The 24,642-nt window shown below is 41.5% G+C and overlaps 1 protein-coding gene across 7 annotated transcripts in view; it reads right to left on the bottom strand.

Moving 5' to 3' along the window:
• The window catches only part of dcdc2c (doublecortin domain containing 2C), a 105,618-nt gene that overhangs the window by 13,926 nt on the left and 67,050 nt on the right, over positions 1-24,642 (bottom strand). For 5 of the 7 annotated variants that reach the window (XM_078400088.1, XM_078400087.1, XM_078400091.1 and 2 more), the window contains 2 exons: positions 3,805-3,988; positions 2,030-2,133 (listed from right to left, as the gene is read on the bottom strand). In XM_078400088.1, the coding sequence (XP_078256214.1) occupies positions 2,030-2,133; positions 3,805-3,988 (288 nt within the window). Of the gene's footprint in view, positions 1-2,029; positions 2,134-3,804; positions 3,989-6,811; positions 6,878-24,642 lie in introns of all 7 variants that reach the window. The other 2 variants (XM_078400093.1, XM_078400092.1) reach the window with 2 other exon arrangements.

Raw genomic sequence — 24,642 nt, 5'->3', positions numbered from 1 at the left:
GGCTTGACCAAAATCACTAGAGGAACTAAGCGGGTCAGGCAGCATCTATGGTGGGAAATGGACAGAAAATGTTTCGGGTCAGATCAGGATTCCTTTTCAAGGAAGAGTGTCCTGACTCAAAACATTGTCTCTCCATTTCCCTCCACAGATGCTGCCTGACCTGTTGAGTTTCTCTCACAGTTGGTTTTCAGTGCTATTAGTTTCACATGTCTAACACAATATTGGCATTGGCTAAGCCGGTATGATCATTGCCTGGGAGAGGGATGAAGTGATAAAACTCCTGAAGATTAAGAGCTCACGTGATTCTCAATGATGACGGCCAAGGGATAGAAAGTGCTGCCAAGTGATACCTCAGTGAGGTGCTGCAGTTCCTGCAGTGCAGCCAGTGAGGAGGAGACAATGCTGCTATGGAATGCTGTTGAGTGGCCACTATGGATGTTAACTGGATTGCCAGTTAAGTTAATGCTTGAGATGCCCGAGTGATTCTGTAGGTGTACCTCTGTAGGAAAATGAACTTAACTCCATCATCCTCTTGTCTTCTGGATATCACAATTTATTTAGGGGGTCAAGAGATTAATCACTTACCATAGAATGGACTCTGACCAGCACTAATAACTATGGTTAAATGGGACTTATCTAGTTGGGTATTTATTTATTGGTGGTTGATAATATTTTAGGATATTGATGGTGAGAAACTAGATCACATTGGTTTTGATTGTCCAGCAAATGTGAGGGGCAGTAGTAGCAACAGTAATTTGCATTTAAAGTCCTATACAAAACAAAAAAATTACTTATTTTGTGTGAAAAGAATGCTTTCATCTTAAGTTTTCTCGAGGGCGAGATTGAGGACAGAGCACTTGTCTGTCCTCAGCCTTCTCCATTGCTATGGAAGCGATCTATCTGCCAAACCTCACCTCTCTACTGCCACACAATAAATACTGGATGGTCAACTTTAAGAGTAGAACAGAGGGGAGGGAGTAAGTGAGCCTTGTTAGAGGACTTGAGAACACAAACCCTTCTCCTATTAGACAATCAGGTTATTCTGATACTGATCCAACCTTTAGATAGAACTAGACGGGCATGGACCCGTTGGGTCCAAACCTCTCCTGCGGGCCTGGCAACCCTCCGTCCAAACCTCTCCTGTGGGCCTGACAACCCTCCCACAACTGACGATACTCACCCAATCCATCCCCCCTCAACCTCCCTTAAAACTCCCCCGGGGCCGGGGACAGGCGAGGGGGGAGAGGAAAGGGGAGAGGGAGCCACTCACCCCGGCCCCAGGCAGCCATCACGGCGGCTAGCAGCAGGAGAGCTCTCCTCACCCCCCCCTCATTAGCCGCCACTCCCATAACTCGGGCGGGTCCCGCCCCCCTCCAAGCGGCAACCCTACCCCAACTGCGCAAGTGCGGATCCGGCGGCCATCTTACCGTTGTGATGCAAGATGAACACGTAAGTATTAGATCAACGGGCCCCAACTGCGCATGCGCAGACCCGTTGGGTTCCCATTGTGACATCAAACATGGAGGTATTACTGCGCAGGTGTGGCCGACGGGCAGGGAAGGTTGAAAAGGGATTTATTAAAGTTTAAAAAGTGAATAACTTTTAAAATATAACAACCATTTGAACCGCAGGCCAATGGTGAGTAAGGTGGGCCTAAAACCTTTGCGCTATATATAGATAACCAGTTGGTGAAACTGTGGTAGAAACTGTGGAAAACAATGCGAAATAATGGAATTGATGAGCAAACTCAAAGGCTCAAATGGCCCACGTCTTCTACTAACTATTATGTTTTTAACCAGAATTATCTGGGAAAAAATGAATTTGTTTAAATGTTTGGTAAAATGCATGCATCTACTTTTAGATTTAACAAGATAATTAAAATGTTTTTAAATAACTTGCGACGAGTGTCCAAAACCATCTGATAAAACATACAAAATTATGAATGATACGTAAGCACCTTCCAAATTCATATTGTGCATTTACAAAAGAGCAAGAAAAACATGCATTTCAAAGAATGTAAAATGTAAACCTGATCAATCGGTAGATCCACCCTCATGTTTGCATCTTCCCTCACCTCAGCAGCATCTTGAGTTTCTTTCCGAGCGTCTTGAGCTTTAAACACACCATTATCTTCTAAACCAAATAGACATAATATCCATCATGTTACACACAAGCACAAGCATGCTTGTTTTACATCTAATAACTTTGATTTTAGTGGAGATATATCACGGACTATGTGACTGTCAAATAGATCAGAGGAACCACTGCCCTGTGGATGTTGGAAATCAAACATTTACCCCATTTACATCATCAAAAAAATGGTCACCATAACTTACTCATGCCTATTTTTCCAGCAACGACATCAGTAACGTGAAACTGTCCCCAAGACAAAACAGTTATTTTAATGGGGGATGAGGGGGGGAATCATTCACCAGCAGTTAGATACAGGTGAGCAGGCTCTATCAAAGCAATCAATGCCCATACCTGTAGCATCACTTTTCTGGATTAGAAATGTGGTACAATAAGAACATGGGAATAAGGATACACGGTTCTGTCAATCTTCTTGGAAAGGACAAGATATTTCATCCAAAATCCACTCTGCCTGGCCACATTCCATCCCCAATGTCATTACTCCCTACTTCAACGGGCAAAAATAATGAGCTAGCCATCTGCCTTCTGAACTTTGATTCTGACAACTGCTTCTCTGCACGAAAAATACATGAAAATATTACATTAGCCTCAGGGAACGTACAGAGATTTTTTTTCTACGTTGATGCCTGCATTAAATTCTTTTTATGTGCTGTTTGACTTTTATCATACTCCCTTAATTTCTTCACCAATCATTTCTGAAATATCAGTGGCCGCCCAGCTTAAGTGCCAGTGTCTGGTTCACCGGTAATGAGGAGAGCCAGCCTCAACCTTAAAACCAGCCATCTCTTGCCTTAGCCCCACTTGTACAACCTTAAATCATATAAAAAATCTCAAGACTTTTTAACGAAGAAGCAATATAAAAATGGCAGCTTTGACATTACCACTTAAAATAACGATGAAGGGGAAAGGCAAGACAATTGTGAAGTTTACAACACAGGTAAGTGCGAGAACAGTGCTTCCAAAATAATGTTACAGGGACTGAAGGACTTGAAGAAATAAGTTAGTCCTTAGTTACAAGAAAAGGTAGAATATCAGCTGCAACAGTACCAAATGCCCTAACACCCCGGACTGATAGATTAGTATGGGTGTCAGGGGTTATGAGAAGAAGGCAGAAGAATGGGTTGATTTTTTTTTAAAATTTAGAGATACAGCACGGAAACAGGCCCTTCGGCCCACCGGGTCCGTGCCGCCCAGCAATCCCCACACATTAACACTATCCTACACACACTAGGGACAATTTTTACATTTGCCCAGCCAATTAACCTACATACCTGTTCGTCTTTGGAGTGTGGGAGGAAACCGAAGATCTCGGAGAAAACCCACGCAGGTGACGGGGAGAACGTACAAACTCCGTACAGACGGCGCCCGTAGTCAGGATCGAACCTGAGTCTCCGGCGCTGCATTCGCTGTAAGGCAGCAACTCTACCGCTGCGCCACCGTGCCGGTTGAGAGGGAAAGGTAGATCAGATATGATTGAATGGCGGAGTAGACTTGATGGCCTAATTCTGCTCCGACAACTTACGGACTTATAAATGCGGGGAGTTGGAATGCAATGTTCAGCCTACTCATGATACCAGCACTCATTTGACACTAGCAAGCAAGGGTAGATTTTACAGTACAATGTGCTTACTTACAGTACAATGTGCAACCTACCGTAATCAGCCAAAGGACCAGTTGAATGTTTGTGGTGTTTGACCTTCATGGGTTTTGCACGAAAAATTGAGTTTTTCTCCCTGGATGGTTTTGCTTCCAGGTCTTTGGACTGCCCTTGAACCATTTGCGGAGCTCCCACAAGCACTTGTCCATCTGTTGTAGAATGGGAACTATCACCTTCAGACTGGATATTTGAGAGAGAAACATTTTTCATGTTCTTAAAATTGTTTTTGCTTTTCGAACATAAAAAAGACATAAAGCTTGCCCAATTAGTATGTATGGCATTTTCATTTCTCAGTAATCCCTTTTTAATGATCCGTAAAGCTCTTGGGAAGAGGCAGCAATTGATTTTCCCTTAAATCCTTGACTATCTTAACTGAACAGTGTATCAGTCACAGAACTGGGCAAACCCATAATTTACTAGCTCATCGCAATGCCTGCATTTGCAAAAAAAAAACCTCTCCGCTCTATTTGGGAGTGCAAGTGACTCTTGTGTCACAGTAGCGAAGCTGTAAAATATTCCTAGCAGAAAATAAATGATCTAATTTCCTCATTCTTATTATTACAAGACTGATGCTGAAATGGGAACAAAGACTTGGGTATAGGTTGAGAATTCAGTCAATTCGGAATAATAACATGGTCCAAATTGTGCTCTGCATCCCTGGAAATTGTTTCTATCCTCTCACTTTGAAACAATCTACTTCTCAGGACTTTGTTCAGTTTCCAGAGGTCACACGGAGCATTTATATTTACATGACAGGTTTGAAGTAGAAAAAATGTCTCAAGGTACTTCACAGAGATGTAATAACAGAAGTGAAAGTATTGCATCTTTCATCTCCAACAACATATTACATTTATTTTCAAAGAGCACACTTCATATTTTATATTTTATATTCATAACCTTGGTAAATGGAGATAATGCTGAGTGAATTTGTTTCCTTGACATCTAAAATAAGCTTTCACCTCATGTGCTCGGACAGAATTTAAAGTTGTGCTCCTGAAATTTAAGTAAATGACAATGATGGATATCAATATTTTAATATTGCAACAATATCCTATGCCAATTCTAGACCTTTTATCTTTGATACAAGATGAATGGGATGCAAAGTAACAATGTCACCATACAGCCTTCCAACATATCTGAACACCAGTGTCAAAATAGCACTCCCTTCTGATGTTCTGCAGAGATTTACACCTCGCTTTGCTTCACTGAATGGAATTTTAAAATTATGTCTATCTTTGGAGTTTGAAATGACAACCATGAGAGATTGGGATGGGGATTTCACAATTCACCTTATACCAGCCTGAGCTGGATTCAAATTCCAGGCCAAAGGGAAAGAACAATGCACCAAATCTGGTTGTTTCAATTGGAAATCTCCCATGCAACATTGTAAATATCATTAGCTTAATTGTTGCTCATTAAAGTCAAACTGACTTGATTTTCTTTGCTATGTTTTCTCAAAACATTCTCTGTGTTCTGATGCAGGGTGTTATTGGGACTGATACTCTTAATCTTGTCACTCTTTCCACAGATGCTTTCCTGATGAATACTTTAACATATTTTAAAATTTCAGATTTCCAGCATCTGCAGCATTTTTTGGCAAGGTATCTTGTGAATAAATTGAGAGAGGCTAGGAATGCCCTCTGTTCATTTGTAACACAGAGACAATTTTCAGGTCAAAGCCTGCAGGTTTGGTGACTTGGAATCTGACTTTATTTGCCCATCTGACAATCAGTTGATATGGTTTTAGTTTAAAGGAGAAGGTATTGGGTTTTTAAGTGAAAGGGATGTAGAGATTGTTTAAAAGAGGCATCCATATTCTCGAGAGGAGTGTGGGGGACACTCAGATGTTCAATGACTACAGAAGCCGACTGAATCTGTCGGAAACCAGGACTTTACTGTACAACAGTATTAGTCAAGCACTATTAGTATCTGAGTGATATGTTTATATTTGGATAAGTGAGGTTATAAATAATTCCCTACACCCTATCATTTATAACGAAAAAAGATAGACACAAAGAGCTGGAGCAACTCAGCGGGTCAGGCAGCATCTCTGGAGAAAAGGAATAGGTGACGTTTTGCGTTGGGACCCTTCTTCAGACTGTATTCCTTATAAAGAAAAAAACATTTTATCTTGGGGTTGCTATGAAATATCTCAACCCCTGTGTGTTTTCAGGTGTAAGTGGTCAATGCCAGCAATATAAAACTAGCTCATAGTGAATTGACACCGCCATCTATGTTTATTGCCTTCCTCTGCAGTGGACAGAAGTGAAAATAAAATATGTCACAAGGATGACGAGCTCACCATGAGCCCACCTCACCCCACAGTGCAGCCCAATTTTGTCCCCGAACATGAACCTTTACATAGCTGATTCTGAACCACTGGCTCTGCATCAAAGTGAAAACAATCATCTCGCCTGATGTTTTGGCAAATCTTAATTTTTCACACAAAATTCTGTTCACCATTGTTTTGGTGATGTTATGCTATCAATGTCTCCATTATAGTGGACAAAATACAAATATTAATCATCCTGTACACTGTTTGCGGTTAGTCTATTAAAAGTAAAGAAAACTAAAAGCAAATAGCAAGAGATTATGGAAGAAAAATTTCTTTGCAGAAACTTACACTACATTAATCATTTCGTACTTGCCAAAACATTGTCAATTGGTTAATGGCAAAAGAAACAATCAATAATCAAAATTAAAATGTGTCAAATGAAAAAGTTACATAAAGCTAGTTAACGAATTTAAGGCAGTAAAATAAGCCTACATCGTTGACCTCAATGGAAAACAAAATATTGGCTGTGGTATGATAGGATCTGATAGCTTGATATGAACCCATTTGCCACACACGATGAAGGCTGATTTCCTATTCTAAATGTTTTAAGCACACACCATCTTCTATCCTACAAATAGACTGAGAAAGATCTTTTACTTATATACAAGGGCTAAAGGTGGACTGCTGCACTCCAAACTAACCCACTGGTGGGATAACAGCCAGTTTACCTGCTGGGGAGAGGACAAAAATCCAGAGTCACTTGATTCACCAAGGGATATGTCATGCAGCTCAAACTGAGAAGACAAAAGTTCAAATTAATGGCAATTTAGTAGAATTACAGGCCTAAACTCTGGGATAGGGAACACACAGTCCTTAGTCAACACAGACAATTAAAATGATTGGATATTCTAACACTAAGCAAAACGTCATTGTGGATGACGTAGGCTATAGAATCTCATGATTATACTTTGGATTTTACTCAGAAGCAAAGATCAAAGGGGCAATCTCATCCCTTAAGATTCCTCGCAGAGTTGACAAAATCATCCCAAAAGAGGAGATCAAAAGGACAGTAGTGGACAGTGACAACACAAGAAAAGATGTTTAAAGTGACCAGCTTTGAGGGCCATTTTGACAAGATAGTAAAGAGTAACACTATCAAAATAGCTCATAGCTAAAATGATCCATTATCAAATGAAGCATACTTTTTGTTATTGTTAAATCAAATGAATTCCTAATCAACCATGACTGGTATTGAATAGGAATAAAGAAAAAAACTGTTTTCCTTAAAATGCTATCAGATACAAAACAAGTCTCGAAGGGTCGAATGGCCTCCTCCTGCACCTATTGTCTATTGTCTATTGTAAGTCAGAAACTAAGTGTGCCGTAAAATAATATGCGAGGAAACACTTTAGGACTGAATTATTCAGACATAAAGGCTGAGGCAATTCCTTCCAGAATCTTTGGTAATTGGACAGTCTATACATATTGCAAAATGCCCCATTTCTCTGCATTTCAAATGAAAGCGGGCAAGGAAAGGGACAAATTGAATAGCATGTCATCCATCACCTTAGTCACAATGCTCTTTCTTCCTTCCTGCCCCCATGCCCAAACATCTACCATTTCCTGGATCTACCAGAGGATCACTGCCTGTTTCTTTTCCACTTGTCCATGTCCCTGTTGCATCATCAGATTGTCCCTAAGTGAGATGATGTTTTAATTCATGGACTCTTGGAATCCTTAATTAAGCAGCCACTCTTTGCAATTGAGCAACTTTATTGCACCACTGGGGATATTGTTATCAGCCACTGGCATGCTCAATCTTGCAGAGAATCCCACGATGATTATATTATGACAACCCTCTCACTGCTCTTTGGGAAAAGGGCATAAAACCGTCAGACGTCGGACCTGAGTTAGGTCCCATGTCTCCGAGGTCATTCAGTTAGATGATGGCTAAACTGATCATTGGCCTTGGCACCAGCTTTCTACTCCTTCCCCAAAACTTTCAGTTCCCCCGTAATCCTAAAATTTCAGTCAAAAATATACTTAGCGATTCTACATCCACAATTTTCCACTTTAGAAACTTCCAAAGATTTACATTAACTCTGAGAGAAAACAACCCCCATTTTGCTCATCCTTAAGTGGGCTTTTATCCTGAAACTATGTCCTCTGGCTCGAGATTCATCCATCAGGAGAAGTAGGACAAGGTCATGGTTAGAGAGATGCACGAAAGTCCCATCCAAATGCCACACAAAATAAAATGACAAGGGGGACAATTTTACACATCTGCTTCTAGTTCCAGGATCTGTTTACAGCAATGTAGTTTGACATAGTATTTCGCACATTTTGTTGATGCGCTTAAATTTTGGTCAGATAAGACTGGAACCTTTGCTGATTTAAGACAAATATGATTGAGCTGATGGACAGTAAATCCATCGACATAAGGGTGGGCAGTCAGAACCTTCATCCCAGGGTGGAAATAACAAAGCTAGAGGGTTTAAGATGTTTAAAGATGTTTAAGATGTTTAAAGACATTTTAAGACATTGCTCGGGCAATGTTTAAATAATATGTGTGGGGCAAGTTTCTTTTGCACGGAGATAGGAGGTGCCTGAAACCTGCTGCCCAGGGGTGATGGTGGACACAGATACATTGGTGGCATTTAAAAGGCTTCTATATAGGCACATGCATTTGGGATATAGATCACTTGTAGGCAGAGTTTAATTTAGTTTAATTTGTTTAATTAGTCAATTAGTTAGTTTGTTTAATTAGTTGATTAATTTGTTGATTAGTTTAATTTGGCATTATATTCGGCTCAGACAGCATGGGATGAAGGCCCTGTTCCTGTGCTGTACTGCTGTATGATCTTTGTCTCTGATAAAATTGAGCAAACTTAATTTGGGCCATAGACTTAGTAATCTCTGCTAATATTTTTATTTCATTATTTATGCCTTCAGAATCTGGATTGTCCAGCTCCTAATCTGAATCGGAATCCTACACCTAAGAGAAAAATTGCCTTATTTCTCTGCTCCTCTCCAAAAATATATGAGCACTGTGGATATCTGACTACATCAATGACACAACAGCAAGTTGTCATCTTCTAATTTGTGTCCTTGCTGTTTATCAAACTGCAATCATAAAATATCAGCAATTCTTTTCTGATTCACCATTGCACTCTCACTCTGACTTTTCTGTCTGTGGTCTCCTCCACTAATACAACATTTCATCTTCCATCTGGGTACATTGAAGTCTGCAGGACTCAATGTTGAATTCTGGCTGTTTTTGCATTTAGCATCCTTTCAGTTTAGTCAGACCCTATGATATTTCACAGACTATACAACATTAGCAAAGCAATGCAAAATCAAAGAATCTTGATCTTGTCTAATTGCTCCATCATTTCACCCTGTTCGAGAAATGCTTTTAGAAAATACAAAGTGCTGGCGTAACAGTGGAAAAAACAGCTTCTTCAGACTGAAGAAGGGTCCTGAACCGAAACATTGCCTCTCCAATCCTTCCACAGATGCTGCCTGATCCATTGAGTTATTCCAGCACTTAGTATTTTGCTCAAGATTCTAGCATTTGCAGTTCCTCGTGGCTCCAGAAACATTCCTTTCCTCCACCCTCCATTTTCTCTGCTGTCTTGATTAACTTGTAGATGAACTTGTTTCTCACTTTCTCAGTTCTGTAACATTAAATGCTTCTTTTTTCACTGATGGTGTCTGACTGGCTGAGTTCTACTCAGTTTTTTTTCTGGGTTTTTTAAGATTTTCAGCATCTGCAGTTTTTTGTTATGTTATTTTCTTATTTTTTATGTCGCAGCTTACTTTGCCATTACAGAAATCCAACTAAGCTTTCTTCCTTAATGAAAGAAAATGTAAACTACATTTTAAGAATAGACTGTCCTTTCATTGACTACAGAATAAAGTATTATGAAATCTTTTTTTTTTGGTCTTTTTTTTGCTTCATGTTATTAAACGACTAAACTATACTAAATAATTAACTGTTAATACAGTTCCCCAAAGCAGCAGTCAGTTAAAGCTTATGTTATGGGCTATTAAGCTTGGCAAACGTGACCATTATTATCAACTACCATGGCATCTACAATTTCAAAATAATGCTTTGCTGTCAGGTTTCTAAGCTGTCTACAGATCCCTCATGTGGTTCAGTTTGATCTCTTGATGCTCCTCTGTCGCGAAAGCTCCCACTGTTTCTGTACACTGACTACTTCCACTTTACAGCATATTAGCATGGCAACTCTGCTTTTATGCAGATACAAGATGGAAATTATAATGACATGTCATTGCTATGATAACTTTTGAAAAGCAGACAATGGAACAAAAAGAAGCTACATGTTAAATAAATAGTATTGCAATAGTTTAGAGTGAGAATTTGCTATGAGTTATGAGCTATTATAAATAAAAATAAAAGATGCTTTCATCTAGTCATAGTGATACAGCGTGGAAACAGGCCCTTCAGCCCAACGTGCCCACATCGGCCAACATGTCCCAGCTACACTAGTCCCACCTGCCCGCATTTGACCCATATCCCTCCAAACCTGCCCTATCCATGGTTTTGTTTTCCGTTTTATCAGTGTTGGTAGTGCAGCAAGAAGCACAACAATTGTTTCATATTGACAAGATGCTGGATCCGAGGTGGTAGGTTTTGTAATTGTATAACCAAGCAGGATATTATATGACTGCTCTGAAACCATCAGTTCTACCACATCAAGAGCTGATTTTCTACATAGTGCACTTTCCACCTCTCCATTTATCTTACTTTGTGCTACTTATTTTCATTTATACACAAACACATTCTGAAATTAATTATAGCATCACAGAATTAATACAAGTGCGAAAATGTATTTGAATAAAAATATTCCTTCGTAATTCCCACAACTGTTTCCAACTTTTACACTCAGTGGGTACAGAGAGGGCACGGTAGGCAGCACGGTAGCGCAGCGGTAGAGTTGCTGCTTTACAGCGAATGCAGCGCCGGAGACTCAGGTTCGATCCTGACTACGGGTGCTGCACTGTAAGGAGTTTGTACGTTCTCCCCGTGACCTGCGTGGGTTTTCTCCGAGATCTTCGGTTTCCTCCCACACTCCAAAGACGTACAGGTATGTAGGTTAATTGGCTGGGTAAATGTAAAAATTGTCCCTAGTGGGTGTAGGATAGTGTTAAAGTACGGGGATCACTGGGCGGCACGGACTTGGAGGGCCGAAAAGGCCTGTTTCCGGCTGTATATATATGATATGATGATATGACACTCTGCTTTTTACATTTGCTGCTGCAATAAGAGTGTTCTATCCAATTGCTCCTACTTTTTCCCTTTCTCTTTTTGTCCATCTGTCTCTATCAGATGCTTATCTTTCATTTGGTTGGCTTACATAGGTCTACTTTTATACTGCAGTACTCTTTGTGGTGCCTTAGCACACAGGCCAATGGCTGCTATAAATACATTACCTATAAGTGCCTTGTTTGAAATGAAAATTGAAAATCATTCTCAAGATTCCTTGAGAAAAAACCTTTCACAATATTGAAAAATCAAAAGAGAGTTATACAGAGTTGTGCAGCATGGAAACAGGACCTTCAACACAATGCATCCATGTTAACCATCTGAACTAGTCCCATTTGCCTGTGTTTGGTCCATATCCCACTAAACACTTTCTCTACATGATTTCTATCCAATATCGTTTAAACAGTCTAATTGTATCTGCCATTGGTTTTCTCTATCAGCTTGTTCCATATACAAACGGTTGAAACTCAAATCCCTTTTAAATCTACATCCTTCATAGTTTTATGTACATCTATAAGGTCAACGCTCAATCTCCTATGCTCCAAGGAAAAAGACCCAGCCTATTATAACTCAAACCCTCCATTCCCAGTAACATCCTCATGAATCATTTCTAGCTTACTGACATCCTCCCTGTAGCAAGGTAACCAGAATTACGCACAATAATCCAAGTGTTATCTCACAAATGACTTCTGCAGTTGCAACATGACGTCTTAACCTCACTACTCGAGGTCCTGGCTGATGAAGGCAAGTTTGCTAATCCCTTCTTCACCATCCTGTCTATTAATGTTCTCACTTTCGGGGAACAATGTACCTGTACCCCAAAGTCTTTCTATTCTCCAACATTCTCCAGGGTCCTACCATTTACTGTATAAACCCTGACCTGATTTAATTTGCCAAAATGCACTTACTAAAATACCTTGCGCTTATCCAAGTAAATATCCAACTGCCATTCCTTTGTTCACACCCTCAGTTCATTTAGTGCCTGTTATAATATTAGATATACTGTCTTCCACACCACCAACGTTAGTGTCATCTGCAAACTTACTAATAATAGACAATTAATATAGATGACATACCACAAAAGACCCAGCACTGATCCCTGTGGCACACCACTGGTCACGAGCCTCAATTTTAAGCCTCAAGGTTTTTCAATTTGAATATCATTACAGTGACATGTTGAAAAGTAAGAAAACACTAGAAGGTATAAAACACCTTATGATTTCTTCATATCAAAGATGTCCATGTACATTAATAATTTTGCTTATATTTTGCTTATATAATATAAGCAAGTGCAGCTGTTATTTTGTACCCATTTAACATCCCGCAAATGGCAAAAGGATGAATGAGTAGCTAAAAGGGGGCATTTGTCCCATACTGTAACCGAGGGATGTAGATAAAGCAAAAAACCACTTTTCTTCTTCAGAGGATGCCAGGAAATCTTTATTGGTTACCATCATCAAAGGTGAGATTTGTTTCAACTATTGGTTGTTCAGGTTTAACATGTTAGAAGTGTATTTAATTTTAATGTTAAATGATGTTCTCAATAAAATGAGGAACAGCAGAATGCCAGGAAAATGAGAACTTTTCAATTTACCGCATCTCTTCCTGCAGAGGAAATCTCCAGTTAAAACTAATCCAACAATAATCTTCAGATAGATATGCCCACTGCTGGACCAATATGACATTTCCTTTACCAGTTAATCAGGTCATGTTGAAGCATCTGATTGTTTATTATCAATCAGTGTCACGTTAAGTTTTTTATGGTGGGCTGGGCAGGAATTACTCTAAAACTCATTTCTGAGCAGCCAATTGATAGAATAGAGCATTTTGTTCTAGGCTAACATTAAATCCAAATTTTAGAAGTGAAATGAAATGAACAAATGAATTGTATCAACTCATCCCTTATATTCTGTTAAATGTGTACATTTAAATGAAGGGGGAATCAGGCCATGCATGAAATTGCGATGTGGCAGAGAGTTCATATCTGTGCTAGTGATTGTACAAAGTATGTGGTCAACCTACCCAGAGGTATTAAACTAAACATCTCCTGTGAAAAAAAGTTGACCAAACCAGCCAAAGGCATCACACTTTATTCTTCATGAGATTAATTCTCTTCTATGAGACTTTACTGATTTTATTATTCTGGACAAGTTTAAAGTGTCTAAGCATTTATTAAAGTGGAAAGAAAAGTATAATGGCTAAACTGTGACATATTTTCTTGCCATTGTTGATTGATGATATAACCTTCTAGCATTGATTACGAGATATTTGCTACCTGCAGTATCAATGATGCTAAGTGGAAAGCATTGATAATTATGAAATGTCATGGTATCTCCGTCATTCATGGGTTCTGCTGAGGATTTGTTGCTTGCAGACTAACTCAGCAAAATTGAAGCGACTGAAGAAATCCCCAGTAAAAGAAAAATATTTTAACATTGCAAAAGCTTATTATGAACTGTGTTTGTTTAAAAAAAAAGTGGATTAATGCTTTTCTAATGTTTGTTTATCAAAGAGAATGGCCAGTTCTTCATTGCAAATTAGAGATATTGTAGCGACCATAGAGAGTGGTCCTAGATGTCGAACCCTCGGATTGGCCAGCGAGGTCACGTGTGGGTGCGACCGTAGGGATTGGTCCAGGGAGTGAGATCGCTGATTGGACAGGGTGGTCACGTGCGGCTTTGGCGCCTAAAGGAGTCAGTTGAGAGACTTCTTCGAAGAGAACAGTTAGTTTTAATGGTTGTCTGTAATCTCGTTATGTAAACTTTGTGATCGAATATTGCTGTCGCAATAAACTTCTTCAACAAAGAACGAGCCTCCAGACTCGCCATAATATTTAAATATTTATTCGACCAACTCTATATTCCGGAAAGATGGCCCTACAATCACCCTATTCTTTTAAATCTCTTTTAAATGTATTCTGCACTTGGTATCTTTCCCTTTGCCCTACCTATTGTACTCGAGTTTGCCTTGATTGTATTTATGTATGGTATTATCATTTTATTTATTGGTGGTTTAACAAAAAGCAGCAACAGAGGCAACTGTGATGTGAAAAATCAACTAATTCTTACTAAAATTATAAGCACAAAAAGACCAGAAGTGATTTTTTACAAAGCCAGGCCCTCTAAATCTGGAAGCACTGCAGATGTGAGAAGTTATTGTTAATAATTAGGAGATTTCTCATAACTTAATGCATGCAATCACAATGCTGAGCAGTAACTGATTACTTACCCTAACCCTAAAGGCTAACTCAGCAAATGTCTTGAGGGGCAGAATAAGAAGATTAATTTCCTTGTTCTTTTTCATGGAATCACTATGGCAGTGACATGACACTTTGACGTGACACATTTTTGCCTCAAGCTGTTTTAGATGTACTATTCTTTGCTCGGGCGATATTCAAGCCTTATATCAAATCTATCACCTAGTTCCAAATTCCCAGTATTTTTCCGAAGTCCCTCTTTATACCCATCCCTGATAACAGGTATAACAGAGCTTTATTTGTCGTTCGGTACCGAAGTACCGAACGAAACTACATAGCAGTCATAGAAAAAAAAAAATAGAACACAAGACACATGACCCCAACACAAACGTCCATCACAGTGACTCCAAACACCCCCTCACTGTGATGGAGGCAACAAAACTTCCACTCTCTTCCCCACGCCCACGGACAGACAGCTCGTCCCCGACCGACCCGCACAGTCCCCGCACCGGGCGCTGAAACGTCCCGCAGCCGAACCGGGCGATGAAAGGCCCGCGACCAAGCCTTGCGCAGCTAAGTCCCGTGGTCGAGCCGCACCGGGCGATGTCAAGTCCGTAGTCGAGCCGCACCAGCGATGAAAAGCCCCGCAGTCGAGCTGCACCGGGCGATGTTAAGCCCCGCAGCCGAGCTGCACCGGGCACTGTTAAGTCCAGCGGCCAAGCCGCACCGGGATGTAAAGTCCAGCGGCCAAGCCGCACCGGGATGTAAAGTCCAGCGGCCAAGCCGCACCGGGATGTAAAGTCCAGCGGCCGAGCCGCACCGGGTGATGTAAAGTCCAACGGCCAAGCCGCACCGGGATGTAAAGTCCAGCGGCCAAGCCGCACCGGGATGTAAAGTCCAGCGGCCGAGCCGCACCGGGATGTAAAGTCCAGCGGCCGAGCCGCAGCGGGCGATGTTAGGCCCCGCAGCCGAGCCGCACCCCGCGCCGTGAGGAAGAGAAAAGTTCCCCCCCCCCCCCCCCCACACCCACCCCCACCCACCCACACCACCACCCCCTCCCACACATACACAACCAAAAAATATATATATAAAAACCATCCCAACACCGACACACAACAAAAAAAAAGACGGACAGACTGCTAGTCAGCCGCTGCCGTTAGGCGCCGCCACGTGATGAAATCCTTATCTACCCCTTTATCCATGGCTAATATTTTTAATGCTCTTTTCACCCACATCCCGAGATCCATGTGCAAGATCTCCAATTTATCAAAAGCACTTCAGCTAATCTGACCCATGCTTCATGATCTCTATCACACTATTCCTCACTGTGCAAACATCAGCCACTCATCTCAGTTCTATTATTCAATAAAATCATGCGTCATCTTTGACGTAGCTTCGGATTGTGCCAATATCCTTAAATCCCTTTGACCAATAAGAAACCAGTGGAACGTCGTCTTTATCATTCTCGAAATGTTGAATTGTTTATTAATTTTACTTGTGAATAAAACTGCCTTGATTTTTCAAACTATCCCACCTTTTCCCAGATTATCCAACCTACAGGAATTATTTCTCTCTCAAGTCTACCTGATCCCCATAATATTAATAAATGTCAATAAAATTTCCCCCTTAACTTTCAACATTCCTCAGAATCTCTTGCTAAGATTCACATCTATGATGTACTGTATCCTTCCCCCCATGGTTACGTGTTGAGAGAACTAGCAATGGACAGACCTCACAAAAATCATTAAGCTCATTGAGGATGAGCATTTATGCAAGTACTTGTACAATATGCACACACAGCAGCTGGACGATGGTTTACAAAAAAAAACCATTAAAAAACTGCAATAATTTAGCAGGTCGGGCAGCATCGTTGGAGGCCATGGATAGATGAAGAAGAGTCCCAACCCAAAAAGTAATTTATCCATGTCCTATAGAGAAGCTGCATGACCTGCTGAGTTACTCCAGTACATTTTTGCACAATATGCATCAGCCTGAAATGCCTCTACAAAAACAGTCACATTTAAATTCCAATGGTGCATTACTATAACTGCCCACATTACCCATTTTTAATGCCATTTCAAAACCTTTAACCAGGTCTGCAATTTCTTCTCGCACCCGAAGCACGAAAATTGGTTTGCTAAGGAAAGATTCACTGATTTAAGGGGGGGGGGAAATCACTAAAAATGCTGAAAATGACAAAAAGCACTGATGCTTTTTGAAGGATTGAACCCAGGTCCCTGGAGCCGTGGGGCAGCATTACTGACTGCTTCACCATTCTGCCAGCAATGCTATTAATGTTATGCATTCAACATGCATGGAGGACCAGCAGCAGGGGTTTCCAGCATCTGCATCTTTAAAGGGGATCATCAATAACCTGCAGGCGAATTACTGGCTGCTTTATCAAGCTTTGATTCGCGTGATGTGGCGGTCTGTGAATCTAGACATCTTTCAAGCTTTTTGAGGCCTACAAAATGTGGAGTCTCGTGATCAAGGAACTTGAGTTGCCTTGAGGCTTCTACAAAACCATAAGTATTGCTGGGGTATATTGCCGTGCATCCAAAAGTAAATGTCACACAAGATGACAGAAATGTGAAAGCTGCCACGATGGCCTAAAAAATTTGATCACATCCTGAGGGAATAATTCCAATGCACCAATAAAAAGACTGAAATCAGCAGAGCTCACAGAGAATTTGACAGCAGCACAAATTTAACAGAACTGCAGAGAACTTCATTTTCAGCACAACCTTTTGGCACAGAAGGTTGTGGAGGCCAGGTCCATGGATATTTTTAAGGCAGAGATAGATAGGTTTTTGATTACTACAGGTGTCAGGGGTTATGGGGAGAAGGCAGGAGAATGGGGTGAGGAGGGAGGGATAGATCAGCCATGATTGAATGGCGTAGTATGCCTGATGGGCCAAATGGCCTAATTCTGTAACTTATGACTTTATGACCGTATAACCTCAGACATTGCAGGGAAAGGTTGAGCAATGTCCTCTGCTCAAATCTCACCTTAAGCAGTCCCTCAAGATCAAGACAGACACAAAATGCTGGAGTAACTCAGTGGGACAGGCAGCATCTCTGGAGAGAAAGAATGGGTGGCATTTCGGGTCGAGACCCTTCTTGAGACTAGTGTCACGGGTCTGACTCAGGATCCTCAGGATCAAGGATGGCTTTCTTCTGCTTTGGTTGTATGGTTTCTGAGGTGGCATAAGAGGCCAATGTGGGAACTGCAGACATTTGCACAGTTGCAAGAGGTGCCTGAGAGAGGGGACAGGCGGGTGGCGTGTAAAGTGATTGCTTCTTCTGCTGCACTTCCTTGTGATCCCACGGCATGGCCTCTAGGTTCTGAACACCATCCGGAATTCTTCATCTCCACTTCGAGTGGTCATGGGTTAGAGATGTCCAGGAATCCGGGAGAATCTTCAATCTTTTCTTCTACCCTCCTGTTAAACACTTTCTATGTCAGAACAGTGTCTGTTTCGGGAGTTTGGTGCTGGACATACAAACAATTAGGCCTATATATTTAAACTGAGGGATAGTCAAGATCCAAAATTAGAGGCGCATTGCTACGGGTGAGGACTTAGGCCTGGAGAAGACAACAGATAGGGAAGAGGACAAAAAGGGATATGAAGAAAGGGTAATAATTTTAAAATTTAGCCTGCGTAGGTTAGCCCTGGTTAAATGAGGTGATTTATCCACCCTTACATGCCTCAGGATGTCCTGCAGCAGCTCGACCGTAACAGACTACCCTCAAGATATCTCCAATAACTGGCCCAAGTTCCCTTGCTTTCATGTTCCCAATGTTGGGGGAGTCCAGAATCAGGGGCCACAGTCTTAGAATAAAGGGGAGGCCATATAAAACTGAGGTGAGAAGGAACCTTTTCACCCAGAGAGTTGTGAATTTGTGGAATTCTCTGCTACAGAGGACAGTGGAGGCCAAATCACTGGATGAATTTAAGAGAGAGTTAGACAGAGCTAGTGGAATCAAGGGATATGGGGAGAGGTTGGGCACAAGTTACTGATTGTGGATAATCAGCCATGACTTAGACGAAGGGATTAAAAGTACCATTAGCAAATTTGCAGATGATACTAAGTTGGGGGGTAGTGTGAATTGTGAGGAAGATGCAATAAGGCTGCAGGGTGACTTGGACAGGTTGTGTGAGTGGGCGGATACATGGCAGATGCAGTTTAATGTAGATAAGTGTGAGGTTATTCACTTTGGAAGCAAGAATAGAAAGGCAGATTATTATCTGAATGGTGTCAAGTTAGGAGGAGGGGGAGTTCAACGAGATCTGGGTGTCCTAGTGCATCAGTCAATGAAAGGAAGCATGCAGGTACAGCAGGCAGTGAAGAAAGCCAATGGAATGTTGGCCTTCGTAACAAGAGGAGTTGAGTATAGGAGCAAAGAGGTCCTTCGACAGTTGTACCGGGCCCTGGTGAGACCGCACCTGGAGTACTGTGTGCAGTTTTGGTCTCCAAATTTGAGGAAGGATATTCTTGCTATGGAGGGCGTGCAGCGTAGGTTCACTAGGTTAATTCCCGGAATGGCGGGACTGTCGTATGTTGAAAGGCTGGAGCGATTGGGCTTGTATACACTGGAATTTAGAAGGATGAGGGGGGATCTTATTGAAACATATAAGATAATTAGGGGATTGGACACATTAGAGGCAGATAACATGTTCCCAATGTTGGGGGAGTCCAGAACAAGGGGTCACAGTTTAAGAATAAGGGGTAGGCCATTTAGAACGGAGATGAGGAAGAACTTTTTCAGTCAGAGGGTGGTGAAGGTGTGGAATTCTCTGCCTCAGAAGGCAGTGGAGGCCAGTTCGTTGGATGCTTTCAAGAGAGAGCTGGATAGAGCTCTTAAGGATAGCGGAGTTAGGGGGTATGGGGAGAAGGCAGGAACGGGGTACTGATTGAGAGTGATCAGCCATGATCGCATTGAATGGCGGTGCTGGCTCGAAGGGCTGAATGGCCTACTCCTGCACCTATTGTCTATTGTCTATTGTCTATCACAATGAATGGCGGTGCTGGCTCGAAGGACCGAATGTCCTCCTCCTGTACCTATTTTCCATGTTTCTATGTTTCTGTGTTTTTCTCCACTGTAAAAACAGAGGAGAAATACTCATTGGAGACTTTGCCTTTCTCCGACAGCTCCACACAGAGATGACAACCTTAGTTTATGAGGAATCCTTTTTTTCTCCCTCTAGTTACCCTCTTTTCTTAATGTACATGCAATCTCAACTACTTTGACTAAAGTCCCCTTGTGCAAGTACGTTCAAGATTGACTGGGCCATAGAAAATTACAGAGTTATATGTTAAAATCATTCACGTAACCAAGTCTATACAAGTTTGATGCTATGATTGCATTCAAGTGGATTTGATATACGATAAGGAGTAAGAGGAGACTTATCATTTTCATGTACTGGATAATATTTCCCAGTCAAATGTTGCAGATACATAAAAAGAAAAAATATGACTTTAAATACGTAAATATATCCAATTACTCCAAAAATCAATCCAGCTTTCGATAAGCTATCGAGAGACACAAAAAGCTGGAGTAACTCAGCAGGTCAGACAGTATCTCTGGAGAAAAGGAATAGGTGATGTTTCGGGTCGAGACCCTTCTTCAGACTGATACAGCTATGTTAGGGGAAATTAATAAAACAGGGTATAATCAGATAGGGTCCTGAATACATTTGTTATTTTAAAGAAATACATCCTTATTTTGTTTGACTTCATTTCAAATTGCTACATTCACATTCATAATTGAAAGCACCAATATAAACGTTCCCTAGAACTCGACTCACCCATCAATGCAGCACCATAATGTGAATTAGGCAGTAATTACACTTTGAAAAGTGCTCTTGAATAGATTTTTTGATACATAAGTGACTTGGGAGCGGGCAATGTCAAGGACTATGGATAAAACAAGGGACTGCAGATGCTGGAATCCTGATTAATAAAACAAATGACTCGGGGAAACTCAACGGGTCAGGCAGCATCTAGTGGAGGAAGAAGTGAGGAAGGGTCTCGACCAGTAATGTCACCCATTCCTTCTCTCCAGAGATGCTGCCTGTCCCGCTGAGTTCCCCCAGCTTCATGTGTCTATCTAATGGAGGAAAATGGACAAACTGTGTTTCAGCTCAGGACCCTTCCTCAAGAGGTCCCAATCCGATTCGTCATTTGAACATTTTCCCCCACAGATGCTGCCTGACGCATTCAGTCCCTCCAGATGCATATTTTTTTGCTGAATGCATAGTACGAGTGGGAAGTTCTATAGATATTTTTCATGGCATCGCACATAAGAACAAAGAATAAGAGCAGGAATCTCAGTGAGCAGCAAATCTGCTCCACACATAATAGGATCATCAATGATCTGTTTAGGCCCTCACCTCTACTCTCCTGCCTGCTCCCAACAATCATCGATCAACACACCATCCAAAAGTCTGTCTTTCCCACGCTTGAGAATATTCACTTGTCCAGAGATTAGATATGTCTTCATCTTCGGTTTAAACCTGCATCTGCAGTTCCTTCCTACACTCGGTGGCGCAGCGGTAGAGTTGCTGCTTTACACCGAATGCAGCGCCGGAGACTCAGGTTCGATCCTGACTACGGGTGCTGCACTGTAAGGAGTTTGTACGTTCTCCCCGTGACCTGCGTGGGTTTTCTCCGAGATCTTCGGTTTCCTCCCACACTCCAAAGACGTACAGGTATGTAGGTTAATTGGCTGGGTAAATGTAAAAATTGTCCCTAGTGGGTGTAGGATAGTGTTAATGTACGGGGATCGCTGGGCGGCACGGACTTGGAGGGCCGAAAAGGCCTGTTTCCGGCTGTATATATATGATATGATATGATATAATCCTGCTTTCAAATATTTGCGCCAATTTTCTGTTGAAGTCATACCAACTGGGAAGTTAAATTGGGTACTTTCTGTCACAGTTTACACTAACATTGGTGTTATTTTGTGGTCATATTCTCTGCACGTGATGACAACACCAACACATGCAGCATATTTGAGTTATTTAATGACGGAAATTGGATCAAAAGCAACAGATGACCTTTATAAATAACTCACCACCAAACAATGAGAGACACATTCAGCATGTTAAAAATGCCAATTGAATGACAAACAATAGCGTCCACAGCTCTCCAGAATATAGAATTCTAAAGATTCACTGTCACTATCCTCTGAAGAAATTCCTTCTCCATCTTTAGTGGACAAACCTTCATTCCTAAATTATTCCCTGTTGACGTGAGATTTCGGAGATATAAAGATGCCCTCATCTTCAAACCTGCAGACTGCCCTCAGAATCTTATGGTCCCACAAACGTTCACTCTTTTAAACTGTGCAGATCGTTTCGCTGAACACCTCCGCTCAGTCCGCCTTAACCTCCCTGATCTCCCGGTGGCTCAGCACTTTAACTCCCCCTCCCATTCCCAATCTCACTTTTCTGTCCTGGGCCTCCTCCATTGTCAGAGTGAGGCCCAGCACAAATTGGAGGAACAGCACCTCATATTTCGCTTGGGTAGCTTACACCCCAGACTTCTCTAACTTCATTGACTTCTCTAACTGCAAATAGCCCTTGCTTTCCCCTCCCCCTTCCCAGTTCTCCCACCAGTCTTACTGTCTCCGACTACATTCTATCTCTGTCCCGCCCATTCCCCTGACATCAGTCTGAAGAAGGGTTACGAGCCGAAACGTCACCCATTCCTTCTCTCCAGAGATGCTGCCTGTGCCGCTGAGTTATTCCAGCATTTTGGTCTACCAGGTATGTAGGTTAATTGGCTTGGTAAATGTAAAAATTGGCTACTGTAAATTGTCCAGAATGTCTAAGTGAGCTGTAGAAATGTGGGTAAAATATATTGGGATTACTGTAGGAAGATGTAAATGGATGCTTGATGGTTAGTGTGTCTCCTTGGATCAAAGGACCTATTTCCATGCAGTATGATTCCACAAGTTCTAAGATCTTCTGGTTTTCTTATAACCAGTCCAATCCAATCAATGAGCATACATATTTTCTACTGTTCTATGAAAAGTTAAAAAAGGACTTGCATTCATATAGCACCATTCACATCCTTGGAGATCCAGAGTATATTGATTGCATGTATAAAATGTAGTTAATTGTTATTTTGTATGAAAATACAGCATGTGTAAATTAGCATATAACATCATTTAAGTTGGTACCGAATATGAATATTCGGGTGTCAGAGGTTATTGGGAGAAGGCAGGAGAATGGGGTTAGGAGGGATAGATCAGCCATGATTGAATGGTGGAGTAGACAATGGGCCAAATGGCCTAATTCTACACCTATTACATGATCTTATACGTGTTTAAAATTCTGCATGTTGCTAAGCAGAAATTGCCACTTTCACTGTTTGATGGAAGTGCCCTGTGAAAAACAAATCTTCTCAAGAAATGAAGAGAGACTGGACATGTGGGTTTCTTTTCCTTGACACAGAGGAGTCAGAAGATGGACCTGATAGAGGGATACAGAAATTATAGGCAGCAAAGACAAGATAGTTAATAAGAAACCTTTCCCCTTGGCAAAGCTGTCTTAAATCCATGGGCATGGGTTTAGGGTGAGGAGTAGATGAATTAGAGGGGATTGCGGAAGAATTGTTTTCACCCAGAAGGTTGTTGGAATTTGGAACAGTGTTGGAGGGGGTGCTGGAGACGGATGTCGAGACACACACTTGATTTGCCAAAGAAGGCTGCAGAGCAGGAGCTGACAAATGGGATTGGTATAGAAGGGAGTTTGGTAATTGACATGTATATGCTGGGTCAAAGACCTTGTTTTCGTGCAGTTTGACTCCATGACACAGAGAACTCCCCTGCCCATTCCCTCCAATGATACTGCCTGACCTGCTGATGGTATTTATTCACAAAATGCTGGAGTAACTCAGCAGGTCAGGCAGCATCTCAGGAGAGAAGGAATGGGTGACGTTTCGGGCCGAGACCCTTCTTCAGACTGAAGAAGGGTCTCGACCCGAAACGTCACCCATTCCTTCTCTCCCGAGATGCTGCCTGACCTGCTGAGTTACTCCAGCATTTTGTGAATAAATACCTTCGATTTGTACCAGCATCTGCAGTTATTTTCTTATACTGCCTGACCTACTGAGTTCCTCCAGCGCTTTGTGTTTTGCTTAAGATACCAGCCTCTGCAGTTCCTTACGTCTCCTCTTTACATCAGTTGCATGCCCATAAATGGGACTTCAGTTTGAAGTGAATTTCGAAATGTTTGTGCCATTCATTAATAAACACGATACCATTCACTAATAAACACGATATTCTGAAGTGGGATTTGAACCCTCCACTTTGTCCAAGTTTGTTACCTTTGGGCCGGCGGACACGGCACACAAGGAGAAAAATGACCAACCATTCGCAATCCTATTAAAAAACACCATATCTGCCAATTACAATTACAGTTCCCTGCAACGCATTTCATTCAATTATGAACCACTTTCCAAATCAATTATAACCTGTAAAGGATTAGCTTCACTTTCTATTAATTACTGAGATCTGCCAAATATCATTTATCTTGCTTAGTAAGTGTCATTTATTTGCAGTATGTTACTGCTAAAAATAAACAGCTTCATACGTCTTGAATGGGTTGGCGAACTCCGCACATTTATATCCATGTGTCAAGGGAGGAAGAGGGGGATGGGGATCTCTGACCAAGAAGGGCAGGAGTGAGATTGTAGGCAAATCAACCACGATCTAATCAAATAGTGGAGCAGATTCGAGGGGCCGAGTGGCCTAATTCTTTAACCTGGTAGGTACAGTCACATGAAGAAAAGCAGATTAGCAGGAAGCCAAAGTGACACCTATCAAGCCAGACTCAGCAGAGAGTTGTGAATGCTGAGTCAACTGAGTATATTCAAGGCTGAGATCGATAGAATATTGGTCTCCAAGGGAATCAGAATATATTGGAATAGTGACAGCTAAGTGAATTTAGACTCAGGTATTGATTTATGGAGCAGAGGAATCATATGACTCGTGCTTCTAATTTCTTTACTCCGTTCACCATTTACAAACCTGCCTCCCATTGCTTCACAGGTATCTTTCTGCT

Source organism: Rhinoraja longicauda, chromosome 5 (genome assembly GCF_053455715.1).
Source record: "Rhinoraja longicauda isolate Sanriku21f chromosome 5, sRhiLon1.1, whole genome shotgun sequence".
Lineage (NCBI taxonomy): Eukaryota > Metazoa > Chordata > Chondrichthyes > Rajiformes > Arhynchobatidae > Rhinoraja > Rhinoraja longicauda.
Note: the sequence above shows the minus strand (reverse complement) of the source record. Positions and strands in the feature narration are given on the sequence as shown.